The sequence below is a fragment of the Terrapene carolina genome, unplaced genomic scaffold (genome assembly GCF_002925995.2).
Source record: "Terrapene carolina triunguis isolate 2854851 unplaced genomic scaffold, T_m_triunguis-2.0 Scaffold246, whole genome shotgun sequence".
NCBI classification, from domain to species: domain Eukaryota; kingdom Metazoa; phylum Chordata; order Testudines; family Emydidae; genus Terrapene; species Terrapene triunguis.
In genome coordinates this window covers 789,820-809,688 of record NW_020664597.1, presented here as the reverse complement: position 1 = coordinate 809,688, position 19,869 = coordinate 789,820, and the positions used below count along the sequence as shown (strand labels likewise).

The window sequence follows — 19,869 nt, the reverse complement described above, 5'->3', positions numbered from 1 at the left end:
TGGTAAGTCTAACATCAGTACCAGGCAAATTAGTTGAAACAATCATAAAGAATAAAATTGTCAGTCACCTAGAAGAACAGAAATTGTTGGGCAAAAGTCAACATGGTTTCTGTAAAGGGAAATCGTGTCTTACTAATCTATTGGAGTTCTTTGAAGAGGTCAACAAACAGGATCCAGTGGACATAGTGTACTTGGATTTCCAGAAAGCCTTTGACAGGGTCCCTCACCAAAGGCTCTTATGTAAATTAAGTTGTCATGGGATAAGAGGGAAGGTCCTTTCATAGACTGAGAACTGGTTAAAAGACAGGGAACAAAGGGTAGGAATAAATGGTAAATTCTCAGAATGGAGAGGGGTAACTAGTGGTGTTCCCAAAGGGTCTGTCCTAGGACCAATCCTATTCAACTTATTCATAAATGATCTGGAGAAAAGGGTAAAAAGTGAGGTGGCAATGTTTGCAGATGATACTAAACTGCTCAAGATAGTTAAGACCAAAGCAGACTGTGAACTTCAAAAAGATCTCACAAAACTAAGTGATTGGGCAACAAAATGGCAAATGAAATTTAATGTGGATAAATGTAAAGTAATGCACATTGGAAAAAATAACCCCAACTATACATACGATATGATGGGGGCTAATTTAGCTACAACAAATCAGGAAAAAGATCTTGGAGTCATCGTGGATAGTTCTCTGAAAATGTCCACGCAGTGTGCAGAGGCAGTCAAAAAAGCAAACAGGGTGTTAGGAATCATTAAAAAGGGGATAGAGAATAAGACTGAGAATATATTATTGCCCTTATATAAATCGATGGTACGCCCACATCTTGAATACTGCGTACAGATGTGGTCTCCTCATCTCAAAAAAGATATACTGGCACTAGAAAAGGTTCAGAGAAGGGCAACTAAAATGATTAAGGGTTTGGAACGGGTCCCATATGAGGAGAGATTAAAGAGACTAGGACTTTTCAGCTTGGAAAAGAGGAGACTAAGGGAGGACATGATAGAGGTATATAAAATCATGAGTGATGTGGAGAATGTAGATAAGGAAAAGTTATTTACTTATTCCCATAATACAAGAACTAGGGGTCACCAAATGAAATTAATGGGCAGCAGGTTTAAAACAAATAAAAGGAAGTTCTTCTTCAAACAGCGCACAGCCAATCTGTGGAACTCCTTGCCTGAGGAGGTTGTGAAGGCTAGGACTATCACAGGGTTTAAAAGAGAACTGGATAAAATCATGGAGGTTAAATTCATTAATGGCTATTAGCCAGGATGGTTAAGGAATGGTGTCCCTAGCCCCTGTTAGTCAGAGGGTGGAGATGGATGGCAGGAGAGAGATCACTTGATCATTACCTGTTAGGTTCACTCCCTCTGGGGCACCAGGCACTGGCCACTGTCGGTAGACAGGATACTGGGCTAGATGGACCTTTGGTCTGACCCAGTACAGCCCTTCTTATGTTCTTATTTATAACTGGACACTGCAAGATGGAGGTTCCTAGGGTTGTGTCTGGAGCACTGGACACCAGTCAGATCTGTGTTCTTGGGGAACCAGGGCACAGTATACAGCCCATCTGGCTCATGAAGGTCACCCCTCCCCAGCCTCTGCTTGAACCAAAACCCATCAGAAGAAAGATGTACAGAAAGCAATGAAAAGGCCGTGGGCGACGCACCTAACCCCTCCTGACAAGGGTGACAGGATTGAGGCAACTCCCCAAGCCTCATTTGCATAAAGATGGGACAGGGAGACATCCCCATTAGGAAACAGAATGGAGAACAGAGATTCCAAGGCAAGAACCACACGGAACACTGGGACCAGAAAAGCAGGGAAGCACTGCATGATGGGGGATCCCTGATCCAGATGTTAATGAACCTACGCCTGCACACGCCCAGCTCAGCAGTTATCAGACCAATTCTAGTAATGAATCCTTGATCAATATCCAGAATAGTGAAGCTGCCTAATTGCATTGTGAGCTCCCTCGAAGGAACATCACCCATAGCCAGGAATGATCAGTTCCTATTGTCTAGCCTAAAGAAGACCCTTGAGCCGTCAGTTTACCCATAAACAAATGTCGTGTTCTCCCTTGAACCACTGTTTCCCTACAAAAAAACCCTACCTATGTTCAAGTCAGTGTTCTGATGCATGGCTCCAAACTCTGCCTCAGTTCCACTGGGATTTCATCTTCTCCTGACTGATCGTGCTGGGGGCTCTGCCTGTCAGGACCCTGAGCTACCACCATCACCTGGAACCCCGATCAGTTCAAGCTTCATGGAGTGGTGAGACCCCATCTCTCTCTCTCTCTCTGTTTTATTTTCTACCTCAGGTATAACTTTTAACCCTGACTTGTTTGATCAGGAATAGTTTTCTATATCTGACTTCTGCAATCTTTAATAATGTAACTGTTATGTTTATTTAGGCTCTCCATGTGTAGTTATCACTATTATTCAATAAACTTTTTTTGGTTAAGCTGGTTGCTTCCCTCTCTCTCTCTGAACTTTACTCTTTTGTGTTTTTGACTTCCTCCATTCACTCTGTAGCAACGCTCCTCTTACCTAAGCTAAAGATACCTGTAGCGCCCAAAAATACTGTGGGGTTTGCTCATCAAGTGGGTTACCAGCAGTACAATTGTGATGTGAAAGTGGGGATAGGGACGAGCTGAACCTGGAGCATATAAAGGGTCAGCTTGAAAGTGCTGATTGACCCGGTCCACTCAGACTTGCTCTGTTAGTGTGTGTGTGTGTGTGTGTGTGTGTGTGTGTGTGTTCATTCATACGGTTCTGGGGCTGGAGGAACCCAGCCCGGGGGAACCTAGGTCCTGCAGGATAGCTCCATTGGGAGGGGACGTGCAGAAGGGAGGAGTACAGCTCCATATGAAAACACAAGTCACACAAGCAGTACATTGATAGAATTACAGAAACACCTCCCTTCCCCAAAGAGTAACCCTAATAAATGAGTGTACCCCAAAGCAAAGGGCAAATCCGGTAAAACCTCCCTGGTGGGGGGAAGCTCTCAGCTGACATAAAATGGCATAGATGGCTCCTGTATCATCTGTCCCACCCTCCTCCAGGAAGGGCTGAGGCAGGAGGTGGTGTTTTGAGGGTAGAGCAGTTGCCCTCCACTGTTCTCCACTGATGTACAGTTCCATTGGGATCAGATCTGGATGGCGTAAATTACAGCAGTCCCTAGGCCGGGGGCAACTTGAGACTCAGGAAGATGTAACTAGCTCCTTCATGGCCTCCTTCTGTGCTACATCCATCTTGGCACAGAAGAGAATCTGGGCCTCAGTTTCACACATCGTAATAGGGCAACGAATAAGCAGTTTATACATCTTAATTAATTAATTAATTAAGTCAATTAAATATAAATAAAAATTGACAGACTGCATATTCTTCCTTTAGTAGGCCAGGGAGAATTTTTTAGACTCTCTGTGGTGAAGCAGAGAAAGTGCCAGCCAGCCCAGCAGGGGTTAAAGAAAGCCTTTGAGCCCAGCTAGCCCCGCCCCACTATATCTGCAGCCAATTCCAAGCCCCAGGGAGAGAAAAGCTGGGAGCCTGAGTCAGTTCCTCACTGACTGGGGAAGAGGCAGGAGGTCCCTTTCTGAAGGGACAGAGCACGGCCCTGCAGGCAAGCACTGGCTTCCTGACCAAGGGAGACTGCGGAGGAATCCCCAGCACGGCAGGTAACTAACTGAGCGAGCCCCAGAGACATTGTGGGGCTCGCCCTCACCGGCTTGTGGCTGCCCTGCCCGGAGGAGCCTGGGAACGCAGCAAGGTGCTGTCCGGACCCCCGGGGGAAACTTGCAGGTAATAAACTGCTTGGTACATTGGACTAGAGGGGCCGTGCCCCAAAGTGAATGGACTAACAGACTGGTAGGAAGTAGCCCAAGGCAGCGGATTCTGACCCCTTGCTGGGAGGGACACCAACCCCCTGTTCAGGGGCTGACATACACAGTGCCCTGGGCTGAGACTCAGTGGAGAGGAAGGGCTTGAGTCCCCCTACCCATCTCTCAGCCTTAAAGACTGAGGCCACTCAGCCATTGGGGGGGTGGGGAGAGCTGGAGGAGAGTTGCGAGCTCTCCTGGACCGGACGCCATCGCCGCAAAATAGCATCCGGTTCAGGGGAGTTGGCAACCCTAGCTGAGAGCCAGGCAATCAAACCAGATGGCTGCCTGGCCATCCAAGCCCTGCCCCTGTTACACTCTCATTAATCAATATTCCCTTTAAAACGCCAAGAGACTGGAGCCTGCTTTTGCATCATCTCCTAAGAAGCCACAAATTCAGGCTCTAATGGAGCAAGTGGGCAACTGAGTTGCGTTGGGTGCTGTACAAAAACAAAGAGATGATTGCCACAGTGTTTAGATCCAGGTTACCACAGAGAGCACAGGCCCTTAGTTAGGGATCTAGCTGTGTATGTGGTGAATGTCTAATCTCAGTAGTTCCTGTGTAATTGCAGCTGTGTATTTGCACATGGAATTCCCCCCTCCGCTTCTGAACATTTGGCTGTAGTTGTCTGAATGCAGACTTAGGCTCCACAGATCCCTCCAGCTTTTACAGTGTCCTTCCAGGATGCTGCTGTTTTGCCAAAACTACTAGGAGTTCACCTGTTTTTTTTTCTGTCAATAAAATAGTTCAGAAATATCTGCAAAATTATAGTGACAAATTGATGTTGCTTCCCTAAAAGGATGCACCGTATGCCTCCCACATGTTGTAGTTTGTATGTTTTCTGTATGGGGAAATCCGGCACATTTTTAGTACATCCCAATTCTTCACCAGATTCTTTTGTTTGTATGTTGTGTCCCTTCCCCTGCTCTTCATCTGTTTGTGTCTTTATACTGTAAGCCCTTGTGAGCAGGGAGGGTGTCTTTTCTGTGTTTGAACACTGCTCAGAATGATGGGGCCCAACTGGAGACTTCACGTGCTACCAAAATAATAATACATATAGAGATATGATTATTATTAATCATTAATGGCAACAATGTGTCATCAAACAAAAATATCACAGCCCAAGATTTCTGACCATTACCTTTGTCAGAGGCACTTTTGTCAGAGCATCAAAAGGTTTTTATATAGATAGACACACACACCAATATTGTATAGATCTCTATTGAATCTGGTTCTGCATTTTTCTTTGTTTCTCACGCACATATATCTTCCTGGGTACAATCCTGCATTGACTCACTTAAAATGGCACATATTTGCAAAATCATAGGGTTAGAAGGGACCGCAAGGGTCATCTAGTGTAACCCCCTGTCAACATGCAGGATTTGTTGTGTCTAAATGGTTAGGTCTGTTGCATGCTGTTAATATAATCTTTGTGCTGGCTTTCTTTATGGCTATTGATATTGTTCTGTCCTTAAACACAGGGTACTTTGGAGGCAGGCTGAATATTCTCATACGTTTTGCACAAACCCACTTCCTGTAAAATTCAGACTTGTTTATTTAGCAAAAGGTATTTCCTGGTCAGTGGCAGCAGCTCACTATTTAGAAAGAAATGTTCTATTTAGAAAGAAATGTGAATCACTGAGTAGTTCGTTTTCATTTTCACAACAGTTTCATCAACTATTAATACGAAACTACTGTCGAAAAGAGGAAACCGGAAGACTTCAGACATTTTCGAGTAATACCACCAGCTGGGAGGACTGTGCAGAAGTTGCAAATATCTGCTTAATCTGAAGAAATATCACAGATTTGCTCTCCAAGCTCAGCTGACACCGAAAAGGTTGTATGTATAGGGGGGACTGGGGTTGGCAAGGGGGGGTATTTTACACTGCCTACAAAGCGTGAAAAATGAAAATGTGTCTGAGTTAGCAGGAGGAAATGCAGGAAACAAGCCGGTTTCTCTGTTTGGCATTTGGGTGCCTAAAGCCTGCCTGAGATGGGAGAATGTGGTGGGGAGGGAGTGAGGGGAACAAAGTTCTGACAGAGAAGGCTGGAAATGCTCAGATGATGTAACTTCTTGTTCCCAACGGCTGCAACAACCCCAAGGCAGCCAGGTGTCATTTTGGGCAGTCTGGAGGCTACTGTACTCTGTGAGAGAGTCCAGCCCTCCCCCGCTCCTGCCTTTGTCCCAAGTTAGAGGAGGCATAAAGGTGTAGTAAAGCCACCTTCTTCCCTACTCAGTCGCTGTGCTGAGCTCAGCTGGGTGCAGAGATACCCAGTGCCCTCAAACCTTCTCTGCAGGCACTCAGCACCTCATAGGATCAAACCGTGTATGCATCTAGAATACCTTGTGGGCTTGGTTTAACATACTGTATGTGGAATCACTGAGCTAGGTGACGAAAGTACAATGGAAAAGTGAGATCATCCTAGTAGCCCTTCTCTGCACCTGTTCCAGTTAGAATTTTGGTGCCTCAATTTTGAGGGCCCTACTTGTGACCCCTAAAAGGGGCCTGATTTGCAGAAATTGTTGAGCACACGCTCTCTGAAAATCTGTCCCCTTCAAGGTGTCTTAAGTTGTGCACCCAAAAATGTAAGCACCTAAACTGACTGGTCACTTTTGAAAATCCTGGCATGTGTCTTAGGAGCACAAATCCCGTTGATTTTCCATGTGTTTTTCATTGTACAGTAGCTCTGGCATAGAGGTCACCAATCATTATAACAGGGTTAAGGGCTCCGCTTGCACTTCCCCATCTCCTTGTGTTCAGACTTTCTGCAGAAGGGGTAAATGACGTCATGGGTGGACTGGAAGAACCAAAACAAGCTGAGTCGGGGCTTTGATTAACCTTCATGGTCTCCATGCAGAATTTTCATACAATATTTAAATAATTCCATGAAGGCAGGATCCCTGAGCACCTCAACATCGTAAAAAGTAACTAAATAAAAAAAAGGAGAGAGAAAAAAATACTCTTCAGACAACTTTTGATTCTTGCAACAAATCCTTCTCAATTTCTGGTGATCTATACACCAGGTGTGTAAGGAGATACTGTGTGTTTTAGCTCTCCATTTGTATTTGCTACACTTCTAGGTGATTATAAATTTCTAAATGGTGCTGTTTTCCCATTAATATTTCAGAAAAATATGATGAGAGATCAGCAGGCAGCAGATGAAGAAGCTCCCCCTGGTAAGAAAACAAGATATCGTATTTTGCCCTCTCTTGTGCCATAGGGCTCATTTCAGATTTTCCTGTGTTCTAGATAAAAGAGCATACGCACACGCTAATAATTATACCAATAATGGCTCTGGTGGGGATTAGTCCTTCAAACTCCACACAGGGGTTTTCCTGTGGTTACAAATTCATAAAATCTTTTCTTCAGAACAAGCACGCTCGTGAAATATTTAGTCCCTCCCTTATACAGCCTTGGACTTTAATCTAGGAATGGGTAAATCATAGACAATGGTTCTCTTTCCTCAGGGAGTAGCTTCAAAAGGTTGGGTCTTTGCATAAACGGGGAAGGTATTTGCATTCACCTCCCCATAGACACTTCCCAGGAAAAGTCCACTTCACATATATTGTTCCCAAAGACCATTCTTGTCTGGCACATTGTTTGAGAGAGTCCTTTGAAGCTCAGAACACTTCCCTCCTAGAGAAGTTGCATACAATCTCACAATAATAGATATCTTTGCATTTTTAAAACAATGGACTCCAAAGCTACTTAAACTTAATTCAGTAAGGTTTGTTCAGGGTAGTGCAGCAAATTCCCATATCTGCAACACCAGGGAACAAAGGGGTGCGGAAAGGATATGGTTCAGACTATCTCTAGTCATCTCATTTGCAGAGGAGAGCAGGAGCCCTTCACACACCCACTCTCATGCTGCCCCTTTAACTCTGACTCAGCTACTGTTGATTTGCCAGATTCAAGTTTACAGCTCCTTGCCCAGCACCCACCTTCCCTTCCCCTACTGCAGGGTTAGTCCAGGAGCACGTGAAGCAGGGTCCGTGGGCTCTTAGCTCCACCCTACTCTCCTCCACAGCCTCACTCCAACGACAAACACACAGGACACAGGGAGAACCGAAACTGGAAACATGTATTATGGGCTGAGTAGGACTTTCCCTGCAATTCTTCAATCTGTGGGAGACCAGGGCTCCCATTTCAATGGGAGTTAGGTGACCTGTGGGGACCTTGGCCTTAAGATTGTGAGACTCTCTGATACTCCAGTGATGGGGCTTTATGAGTACCTCAAGTAGACAGTGGCATTATGTAGGGACTAGCAGGAGGTGTGGAAGAATCGGCATTGGCAAAGTGAATGCAGTTCTGGATTCCGAGGACAGCAGACCCTGGAGTAAGTCCCACATCTGTCATGGGAGTTCTACATTAGACCTCATCTTGACAGATAAAAAGGAACTGATCACAGAAATAAAATGTAATGGTAGCTTAGGTACAAGTGATCATGACTTGACCACATTTATAATATGAAAACAGAATAAAGTCTAAAGCAGTGATAGATAAATATATACACATACACACCCACGGTTCTTTAAAAAGGCCAATTTCACAAAGCCGGAAAATTAATTACATCCAACTCAGCCAGGAGGAAGAATTTATTCAGAAAAAAAATGATAATTTGAAATAGTTTAAAAACACTTTATTAGATACCAAAAATGCCATAAACCCACAATGGAGGAAGAAGGCTGTACTGTATTGATTAAAAAACTGACCTAGTTTAGAGGATATGTGAATATATACACACATTGTGACAAAGTCAGGCTGGCCAGCTGCAAGAGAGTTTTTTTTTCTTTTTTCCATTTGAACAATTTATTAGTATGCCTGTTTTACAAGTTTTAGAAAAAGAATCCCAGGATTTTGCCTCCTGTGTGTTTTCATCTTGCTTCCTCATGGTCCATGATGCCAGCGGAAGTTGTCAGCACTATGTACCCAAACTGACGTGAAGGCAAAAGGTTGTTCTGCCACTTTTCCAGGTCCTTCAACTGAACATCAAATCTGAGACTGATCACACCGCACTTTTCAGTCTGCCTGTGAGATTAACAACAATTTTCCCAGCTCGGTGATTGTCAATAATCTCAAATTCACCAATGTAACCATGCTTCATCGTCACAGTTAAAAACGGGACGATTACTTTAGAGCACGGTATAATAAGAACTTGACATTTTCCATGTTTCTCTGCATTGTTGATGCTTTTAAGGGCATCAGCCAGAACATTCATGCACACCATGATGTTGTGGAAGGCAGATATATAAGCCCTAGAATGTTAGAGGCCCTCTTCCCTATCAGCTGAGAAGGGGTTACCTCAGGTCAATTAGGATCAGCTGAGAAGAAGTTACCTCAGGTCAATGAGAAACACCTGAATCCAATTAAGGGCTGCCTGACACCTTTTTAAATCCCCTCCCCTATTGAGAGAAGAGAAGAGAAGAGAGAGAGGGAGACAAGCTGTTACTACATTAGTGGCAGCAGGGAAGTGAGCATCTCCAAGAGGAGAGGCTGTGCTTCTTCACATGGGAGAAACAGACAAGTCTGAGCGCCTGTTCGGGGAAAGCCTGCCCAGTGCGGCAGATAGGGGTTGATTTACCCCAGGCCCATCTCACCAAAGGGAGAAGAGCTGAGGCTGGTGAGACAAAGAAGGTGCCTTGCCACAACACACACACATTAGGAACAAAAAGACTCTGAAAAATGGCATTGGTCCATTACTAGATGGAAATGGTAGAATTCTCAATGAGAATGCAGAAAAGGCAGAAGTGTTTAACAATATTTCTGTTCTAGATTTGGGGAAAAACAGATAATATAGTCATATATTATAAGAAGACTTTTTTCCATTTCCCTTTTATTTCGGGAGGATATTTCACAGCAGCTGCTAAAGTCAGACATGTTTAAATTAGCAGGTCCAGATAACTTGGATCAAAGAGGTTTAAAAAAGGTGGCTGAGGAGTTTGCTGGACTGTTAATGTTGATTTTTGGCAATCTTGGAACACTGAGGAAGATCCAAAAGACAGGAAGAAAGCTATTATTGTGTCAATATTTAAAAAAGGATAAACAGAATGACCCTGTGTAATTATAGGCCTGTCAATCTGACACTGATCTTGGGCAAGATAATAGAGTGGCTGATATGGGAATTGATTAATAAAGAATTAAAGGAGTGTATTATAATTAATGCCAATTGACATGAGTTTATGGAAAAGAGATCCTGCCAAACTAACTTGATATCTTTTTTTGATGAGATTGCAGGTTTGGCTGATAAAGGTAATAATGTTGATGTAATATATGTAATGATTAAAGGTCTTGATGTAATATATGTAATGATTAAAGGTCTTGAGAATATTACATATGAAGGAAGGCTGAAGAGTTGGGTTTGTTTAGTTTGGAAAAGAAGACTGAGAGGGGACATGATAACAGTTTTCAAGTATCTGAAAGGGTGTCATAAGGAGGAGGGAGAAAACATGTTCACCTTAGCCTCTAAGGATAGAACAAGAAGCAATGGGCTTAAACTGCAGCAAGGAAGGTTTAGGTTGGACATTAGGAAAAAGTTCCTAACTATCAGGGTGGTTAAACACTGGAATAAACTGCCTAGGGAGGTTGTGGAATCTCCATCTCTGGAGATATTTAAGAGTAGGTTAGATAAATGTCTATCAGGGATGGTCTAGACAGTATTTGGTCCTGCCATGAGGGCAGGGGACTGGACTCGATGACCTCTCAAGGTCCCTTCCAGTCCTAGAATCTATGAATCTATGCAGACTTAGACTTCTGTAAGGCATTTGACTTGGTGCCACATGACATTTTGATTTAAAATCTTGAAAGATATAAATTAACATGGCAGACATTAAATGGATTAAAAGCTGTCTAACTGGTAGGTCTCAAAATGTAACTGTAAATGGGGAATCATCATCGAATGGGTGTGTTTTTAGCAGGGTTCCATAGGAATCCATAGTTGACCCAATGCTATTTAATATTTTTATTAAGAACCTTGAAGACAACATAAAAATTTGCAGATGACACAATCAATTGGGGAGTGATAACTAATGAAGAAGACAAGTCACTGATACAAAGCAATCTAGTTTCATAGAATCATAGAATATCAGGGTTGGAAGGGACCTCAGGAGGTCATCTAGTCCAACCCCCTACTCAAAGCAGGACCAACCCCCAACTAAATCATCCCAGCCAGGGCTTTGTCAAGCCTGACCGTAAAAACCTCTAAGGAAGGAGATTCCACCACCTCCCTAGGTAACCCATTCCAGTGCTTCACCACCCTCCTAGGGAAATAGTGTTTTCTAATATTCAACCTAAACCTCCCCCACTGCAACTTGAGACGATTACTCCTTGTTCTGTCATCTGGTACCACTGAGAACAGTCTAGATCCATCCTCTTTGGAACCCCCTTTCAGGTAGTTGAAAGCAGCTATCAAATCCCCCCTCATTCTTCTCTTCTGCAGACTAAACAATCCCAGTTCCCTCAGCCTCGCCTCATAAGTCATGTGCTCCAGCCCACTAATCATATTTGTTGCCCTCCGCTGGACTCTTTCCAATTTATCCACATCCATCTTGTAGGGTGAGGCCCAAAACTGGACACAGTACTCCAGATGAGGCCTCACCAATGCCGAATAGAGGGGAATGATCACGTCCCTCGATCTGCTGGAAATGCTCCTACTTATATAACCCAAAATGCCGTTCGCCTTCTTGGCAACAAGGGCACACTGTTGACTAATATCTAGCTTCTCGTCCACTGTAATCCCTAGGTCCTTTTCTGCAGAACTGCTGCCTAGCCACTAAGTTCCTAGTCTGTAACAGTGCATGGGATTCTTCCGTCCTAAGTGCAGGATTCTGCACTTGTCCTTGTTGAACCTCATCAGATTTCTTTTGGCCCAATCCTCTAATTTGTCTAGGTCCCTCTGTATCCTATCCCTACCCTCCAGCGTATCTACCACTCCTTCCAGTTTAGTGTCATCTGCAAACTTGCTGAGAGTGCAGTCCACGCAATCCTCCAGATCGTTAATGAAGATACTGAACAAAACTGGCCCCAGGACCGACCCTTGGGGCACTCCGCTTGATACCTGCTGCCAACTAGACATGGAGCCATTGATCACTACCCATTGAGCCCGATGATCTAGCCAGCTTTCTATCCACCTTACAGTCCATTTATCCAGCCCATACTTCTTTAACTTGCTGGCAAGAATACTGTGAGAGACCGTATCAAAAGCTTTGCTAAAGTCAAGGAATAACACATCCGCTGCTTTCCCCTCATCCACAGACCCAGTTATCTCCTCATAGAAGGCAATTAGGTTAGTCAGGCATGACTTCCCCTTGGTGAATCTATGCTGACTGTTCCTGATCACTTTCCTCTCCTTTAAGTGCTTCATAATTGATTCCTTGAGGACCTGCTCCATGATTTTTCCAGGGATTGAGGTGAGGCTGACTGGCCTGTAGTTCCCCGGATCTTCATTCTTCCCTTTTTTAAAGATGGGCACTACATTAGCCTTTTTCAAGTCATCCGGGACCTCCCCCGATCGCCATGAGTTTTCAAAGATAATGGCCAATGGCTCTGCAATCACATCCGCCAACTCCTCTAGCACCCTCGGATGCAGCGCATCCGGCCCCATGGACTTGTGCTCGTCCAGCTTTTCTAAATAGTCCTGAACCACTTCTTTCTCCATAGAGGGCTGGTCACCTCCTCCCCATGCTGTGCTGCCTGGTGCAGTAGTCTGGGAGCTGACCTTGTTCGTGGAGACAGAGGCAAAAAAATCATTGAGTACATTAGCTTTTTCCACATCCTCTGTCACTAGGTTGCCTCCCCAATTCAGTAAGGGGCCCACACTTTCCTTGACTTTCTTCTTGTTGCTAATATACCTGAAGAAACCCTTCTTGTTACTCCTAACATCTCCTGCTAGCTGCAACTCCAAGTGTGATTTGGCCTTCCTGATCTCACTCCTGCATGTCTGAGCGATATTTTTATACTCCTCCCTGGTCATTTGTCCAATCTTCCACTTCTTGTTAGCTTCTTTTTTGTGTTTAAGATCAGCAAGGATTTCACTGTTAAGCCAAGTTGGTCGCCTGCCATATTTACTATTCTTTCTATACATCGGGATGGTTTGTTCCTGCACCCTCAATAAGGATTCTTTAAAATACAGCCAGCTCTCCTGGACTCCTTTCCCCCTCATGTTATTCTCCCAGGGGATCCTGCCCATCAGTTCCCTGAGGGAGTCAAAGTCTGCTTTTCTGAAGTCCAGGGTCTGTATTCTGCTGCTCTCCTTTCTTCCTTGTGTCAGGATCCTGAACTCAACCATCTCATGGTCACTGCCTCCCAGGTTCCCATCCACTTTTGCTTCCTCTACTATGTCTTCCCTGTTTGTGAGCAGCAGGTCAAGAAGAGCTCTTCCCCTAGTTGGTTCCTCCAGCACTTGCACCAGGAAATTGTCCCCTACGCTTTCCAAAAACTTCTAGTTTGTGTGTTAAGGTGGGCAGAAGAAAAGAATATGTGATGCTGTAGCCCAAAGGGCTGTTCGGATGCATAAACAGTGAAATCTCAACTAAGAATAAAGAGGTTATTTTACCTCTGTATTTGGCACTGCCGCGGACACTGCTAGAATACTGTGTCCATTCCGGTATGGCAACTCAAGAAGGATGTTGATAAATTGGAGAGGGTTCAGGGGAGAGCCAGGAGAATGATTAAACAATTAGAAAACCTGCCTTATAGTGATAAATGCAAGGAACATTTTTCTAAAAGATCTTCCCTAGGAAATGTTTTGGAGACGCTCTAGGGCCTGTGTTATTCAGAGGTCAGACTAAATAACTACAATGGTCCCTTCTGGCCTCAGAATCTATAACCCAGTGATTAGGACACTCTCCTGAAAGGTGGGAGACTCTGTTCAAATCCTTTCTATCCATCAAGCACAGGGGAAAATTGAACCTGGGTCTCTCAGATGAGTGCCCCAACAACTACTCTTAAAATTATATGGTGGGCACCATTTTGTGTGGAGCAAGGCAAGTGCCTAGTTCATGCTCACAAGAAATGACTTAGATGCTTAAGCTGCCTGACTGCCGGAGAGGGTTTTCTGGCTGTGGGTCACAAGCAGGGACAGGCGCCTTCCTGCAGCCCAGACTTAGGTGCCAAACTCTGTGAGAGAGGCGGGGCTTAGCAGACACCACTCTTGTCAGCATCTCCCATGGCTAGCTTGGGCAGCTTCTCACCTACCATACTGGCTTTTGTGGATCCCATTCTAAGGTGCTTATCTCTTCCCATGGATTATATTGGTAGCCTGGATGCCTAGCCCAGGGTTTTTGGATCCCACTTTTGTTCCAGGAATTTTCCAGGCACCTAAAATTAGGTGTTGCAACACTCAGTGACACAACACCCAGTGACACAATGGCTGAGTCCCTTTGTGGACTCACCTGCTGCATCCAGAGAGTGTGAGGTACTTTACCCTCAGCATACTCCACACTCTGCACTCTGTTAGGTCTTTCTATCAGAAGTTGGGGGGAAATGCACCACACACATATGCTCCTCATCTCTAATGTCTCAGCTAAACATGGACTGGAGCAATTTAGCTCAGCCGAGGAGTGTGTGAGTGGATACAGCATCTCACTCCAACTTCCTGTTAAATTCCTGTGTCCCCAGGAGAGCCAGGCATCCATTCGAAGCATAAGAGGGCCTCTGAAATTGGGAAGCTCATGAGAAAAATGGGAGACTTAACAGGTAGACTCAATACCCATACAGCATAGGGCTACTAGGATGATCAGAGGAATGGAAAGCCTATCTTATGAGAGGAGACTCCAGGAAGTTGGCCTGTTTAGCCTAACCAAAAGAAGGCGCAGGGTAGAGGTGATTGCTGTCTGTAAATCCATCAGAGAGAGAAACACCAGGGAGGGAGAGGAGTTATTTAAGTGTCAATGTTGACACAATAATAAGTGGGTATAAGCTGGCCATCAATTAGTTTAGGCTTGAAATTAGGTGAAGGTTTCTGACCAACAGAGTGAAGTTCTGGAACAGCCCTCCAAGGGGAGCAGTTTGTGGGGTGGGGGAAACCTAGCTGGCTTCGAGACTGAGCTTGGTAAGTTTATGGAGGGGATGGTCTGATGAGATTGCCTACAATGGCATGTGGCACATCTGTGACTGATAGTAGCAAATATCCCCAATGGCCAGAGATGGGGCAGTAGATGGTTCTGAATTACTACAGTGAATTCTTTCCCAGGTGTCTGGCCAGTGGGTCTTGCTGACATGTTCAGGGGACAACTGATCGCCATATTTGGGGTCAGGAAGAAACTTTCCCCCAGGTCAGATTGGCAGAGACCCTGGTGGGTTTTTAGCCTTCCTCTGCAGCATGGGGCCTGGGTCATTTGCAGGTTTAAACTGAAGAGTGGGTGATGAGGTCTGTTGCCTGCAATGTGCAGGAAGTCAGACTAAATGATCATGATGGTCCCTTCTGGCCTTAAAGCCTATGAGTCTAATACAGGAATATCATCCTGAGAGAGGTTCCCCTTCTTTTCTTGTTCCTTCTGCTCTTGTGCTGGCCAGACAAGACCTGGTTGGAATGTTTCAAAAATTTAAAATAAAAAAACAAACGGTGAATTTTCGCCCCTTTTTTTCCACCACACTAGTTCAGACCCATCCTTACCCTGAGGTTGCTACCCAGCACTTCCAGCACCTGGTGCATCAAGCTGTGTCTTTGTGTGTGTGTATGTGTGTGTGTTGTAGGACACTGAACACATCTCTGAAAACAACCCCCTTTGGGTTCTAAGCACTCCCCTGAGCATGAAGACATCATTAACATGACAATGTCCTTATTTCCTTATGCTAATGAAACGCTAATGGGTGGCTGTGCATAGTTGTGGGCCTGGGTCATTTGTATATCCTCTTTTGAAAATTGTCCCTCTCCTACATTGTTCTGGCCTGCATCGACTCCTTCTAGCCACAGACCCCTGGCCCTTTCAGAACCCGGTGAGGAGAGTGAGTCATGATTGTATGAGCCTAACTGCTCTCTAGAGTCTTTTATCTTCCCTCTAGTAAATCAATCTCTTTTCCTTTACAAAACTTCCAAAGTAAGCCCTGGTCTACATTATAGAGTTGGGTTGATGCAAGGCATCTTACGTCGACCTAATTCTGTAAGTGCCTACACTAACATTTCACTCTCACTGATGGAAACTCTCCCACTACACCGATTTAATATCTCCACCTCCGTGAGTGGCGTAGAGTCAACATTGACGTAGTTAGGTTGATGCGGTGTCAGTGTAGACACAGCATTGCTTACACTGACTGTTGATGGCTTTCAGAAGCTGCCCCACAATGCCCCTCACTGACAGTTCAATTGGTGCAAGCATTCCTGGAGATGACGTGCACCGCCAACACAAGGAGCTAAGTATAGACACGCACAAGAGATCTAATTACTGTAGCCACTGTATGCTGACGTAAGTTAGGTCAACTTAATTTTGTAATGTAAACATGCCCTAAAATCAGAGTCTGCATGTGGATTTTAGAGCACTTTGAAATATGTTCTTAAACCAGAAGTGTTCAGATTCAAGGACCACAGCATGTCACCTTGAGCCATCAAGCTACAGTGACTACACACTGCCTGCAAACTTCTGGCTTGCAACAGAGCCTCATTGCCGCCGCACATGCCCATTTCATTCTCTCTAGAGCATCAGTTTGGGCCAACCCATATTGGAGTTCTAAACTTTAGCCGCAATAACTGTTTCCGTATTCCTTCCCCAATGGAGACCTGGTGGGTGCACTCGCCAAGATCAATCCTGAGTGGGTTATATCGATTTAGGGAGGATCAGCGTCACAGTCGGAGCCCCAGCTGCAGGCAAAACAAATCTTGGAAGAATCAAAAAGTGTTGATGTCACATGATATTTTTAGGGGAGCTTTCTCTCAGGAACCCCTGGCTCAAATTACCCCAAATGTAGATCACTGATCCTGCCCTAGATCCCCAGGAGGCATGGCAAACAATCCAAGTGGGTTTTAGAGGATTTAGAACAGTCCTCCTTTAAACAATAAGTGACTCTCAGCCTTAACTATAGCAGTATCGCCACTCTATTACAGAGGTGGTGGCACTGAGACACAGGGAGGGGAGGCGGTTTAACCCAGGCCACACAGCAAAGCAGTGTGAGGCAAGATTGCACCCAAGAAATCCCTGTCTTTGCTGTAATGTCAAAACATCAATCTCTCCCCCATTGCTGAACTTTGTTATCTCTGAAGTGACATTGCCATTTTTGTTCTGCACAGATCCATATTACCACGGCCAATGTGGGGAATCAGAACTGAGAATCGTCCTTGTAGGTAAAACAGGAGCTGGGAAAAGTGCAACAGGAAACACCATCCTTGGCGAGAGAGTGTTTAAATCCATACTGGGAGCACAGACAGTAACTGAGATTTGTAAAACTGGCAGTAGGATCTGGAATGGGAAGATGGTTCAAGTGGTTGATACTCCTGCAATTTTTGATCGAAAGATCTGTAGTACAGACACTTACAAAGAGATTGGTCGCTGTATCGCGCTCACTGTCCCAGGCCCCCATGCTCTGGTGCTGGTGACCCAGCTGGGCCGTTACACTGAAGAAGACAAGGAAGCGGTGAAGAGAGTACAGGAGATTTTTGGAGTTGAAGCCATGAGGTACATGATCGTCTTGTTCACCCGAAAAGAAGATTTAGGGGGTGGTTCACTGAGTGACTATGTGAGACACTCGGATAACAGAGCTCTCCAGACATTGATTCAAAAGTGTGGGGACCGATACTGTGCTTTCAATAACAAAGCAACTGGAGCAGAACAGAAAGAGCAGGTTAATACGCTGATAGAAATAGCTGAGAGAATGGTGTGGGAGAACAGAAACACATATTATACTAGTGAATTATATTCCAAGGCAGAGGTGATGCTCAGTTATGATAATGGAAACTTTGAAGAAAAATGCAGAAACTTTGGAGAAAAAGTGAAACAGCACATAACAAACCAAAAAGCCATAGCAGAAGCTGAGCATCGTTGGGTGTTAAACAGAATTAGGAAAGCATGTTGTTGTATAATTACAGTTTATCTATGGAGACCTGTGATATTTGTGATATATGCTATATATAGGATAGGCTGTGCTATATGTCAGAGAGGATGGAGGTGCATTCTTTCATTGTATAATTACTGGTTCGGTTAATGATGATAACTCATTTTCCTATATGTTTTCCTCTTGGAGTTGAAATGTAGTTTATTAATAATCATGGGCAGAATTTCTCTTCATTCTAATCCTACAGCTTCCTATGTTCTATAGCTCAGCTTCTTGCCACTAGTACCGCAAAAGACAAACATGCAAATTATGATCAGATGAAGTCATTTAGATTTGTTTTACAATAACTTCACACAGGAGATTCCATTAAGGATTGTATATGGATGTGTCAAATCTGTACTTTTTTTATGGAAAACCAAATGGTGGCAGTATAATAAACATGGCAGCATTTCCATTAAAATCTCATTGTATCAAATTTTGGTCATTTCAAACAACACATAATTTATAGCGATGAAGAGTCAGCAGGCCCAGTGTAGATTTAAACTCTCCCCTCACACCAGACTCTCTTCCCAAACAGAGCCGTCCCCTACAACTGCTTCTGTCTTTTAGAATATGAACTTTGCAGGTGTGCAGAAGGTGAGCAGTGTCAGGCTGTTTCGGACCAGTGTGCGGAAGGCAACATTCCAAAGGTAAGAGCCCCTCGCAGAGAATGCTCTGCTGTCATGGGGGTGGGAGTTTTTCTTCACTGATACCAGAAATCAAACCCTTCTAATTTGTCTGATGTGCCAGCAAGCGTTTCAGCATGGCTTTGATTTGACTGTGAGTGGGCCCCTAATCTATGCAAAACCATATGTAGTACATTCATAGCCATGCATATACTCAGGGGATTAAAGGGTAAACACTAGCAGACTGGTTCAGAAGGAGGGAAGACTGTCTCATCACCCTGCAATATGTCTGGGCAAGTAGAAGGATGGATGAGGCAAAGCAAGAGTGCCAGCAGTAGCACCAGCATCCCCACAGTTCTCCATAGGAAGCCCAACATTGTTATGATCCAGAAGACCCCTGCTTTGTGCATGTAAGAAATAACTCTCGACACACACCAAAGTCCTGTTACTGCACGGTCACTTTAAAAGATGCTGCTCCAGAAGCTGATGGCTGCTACCCTACACAGTCACAGGTACCGAATCAATTTTAAAATATGCAAAATGACTGGGCCAGAGTTTTGCTGACTAGTGAAGGATGGAGTATAACTTCCTGTCAGGAGCGTCACTATAACATGCCAATTCAGGGGGAAACTTCAGTAAGACCCTTGTCTGAAAACCTCCTGTGTTGCTCACTTCATTGCTGACCCATGGCCATAGGCTGGGCATGAATGGGTGGGTAAGAGAATGAGGTAGAAGTGTGGGAAGGAAGGAACATGGTTGGCAGCATGGCTGCTGGGGAGACAAGGGAATGGTATTGTTGGGGGAAGGACACATTGCCGCCTTGGGTGTCAGGAGACATTAGGTCTAGTAGTCTGAGTCTGTTTTATTGGAGAAGTGGATGGATCACAGAGATGTACAACTTGTGACTTGTTGGTGGCTGCATGTGCAAAAGAGATTGAGGTTCAAGTGAGGATTTGGAGAGAGTGCCATGAAGCACTGTGGGAAGTTGTCAACAAGTTCATGTTTCTCCTTTGAGAATGCTGCGGAACACCAGTTAACTACTTAGTTCAGTCCAAAACTTCCAAAAAGATCACAACAAAAACTTGAATCTGCTCATGAACATACATCATTTCACAGAATCATAAAATTGAAGGACTGGAAGGGACCTCAAGAGGTCTTCTAGTCTAGTCCTGTGCATGCAAGACATGACTAAGTATTATGTAGATCATCCCTGACAGGTGTTTGTCTAAGCTGCTCTTAAAAATCTCCAAGAGATTCCACAACCTTCCTAGGCAATTTATTACAATGCTTAACTACCCTGAAGTTTTTTCTAATGTCCAACCTAAACCTCCCTTGCTGCAATTTA

General features: G+C 44.5%; 1 protein-coding gene and 1 pseudogene across 2 annotated transcripts; one reads left to right on the top strand and one right to left on the bottom strand.

Annotated features, from left to right (window-relative positions):
- The first annotated feature begins 3,609 nt into the window (after nucleotides 1–3,609).
- LOC112116783 (GTPase IMAP family member 3-like) lies at nucleotides 3,610–18,280 on the top strand. Of its 2 annotated transcripts, none has more exons than XM_026657442.2 (4): nucleotides 3,610–3,675; nucleotides 5,546–5,714; nucleotides 7,007–7,055; nucleotides 17,099–18,280. In XM_026657442.2, the coding sequence occupies exons 3-4, from the start codon at nucleotides 7,013–7,015 to the stop codon at nucleotides 18,007–18,009; spliced, it is 954 nt and encodes a 317-aa protein (XP_026513227.1). In that variant the 5' UTR covers nucleotides 3,610–3,675; nucleotides 5,546–5,714; nucleotides 7,007–7,012; the 3' UTR covers nucleotides 18,010–18,280. The 2 variants fall into 2 exon arrangements, with proteins under 2 accessions (XP_026513227.1, XP_026513226.1); XM_026657441.2 differs by lacking the exon at nucleotides 3,610–3,675 and adding an exon at nucleotides 3,737–3,799.
- LOC112116775 lies at nucleotides 8,715–9,106 on the bottom strand (annotated as a pseudogene).
- Nucleotides 18,281–19,869: the final 1,589 nt, after the last annotated feature.

Bases quoted from the DNA above. Each gene is read 5' to 3' on its own strand.
- LOC112116783 (XM_026657442.2), top strand. From the start codon at position 7,013: ATGATGAGAGATCAGCAGGCAGCAGATGAAGAAGCTCCCCCTG. The intron at 7,056-17,098 runs GTAAGAAAACAA...TGTTCTGCACAG, and splicing joins AGATGAAGAAGCTCCCCCTG to ATCCATATTACCACGGCCAA.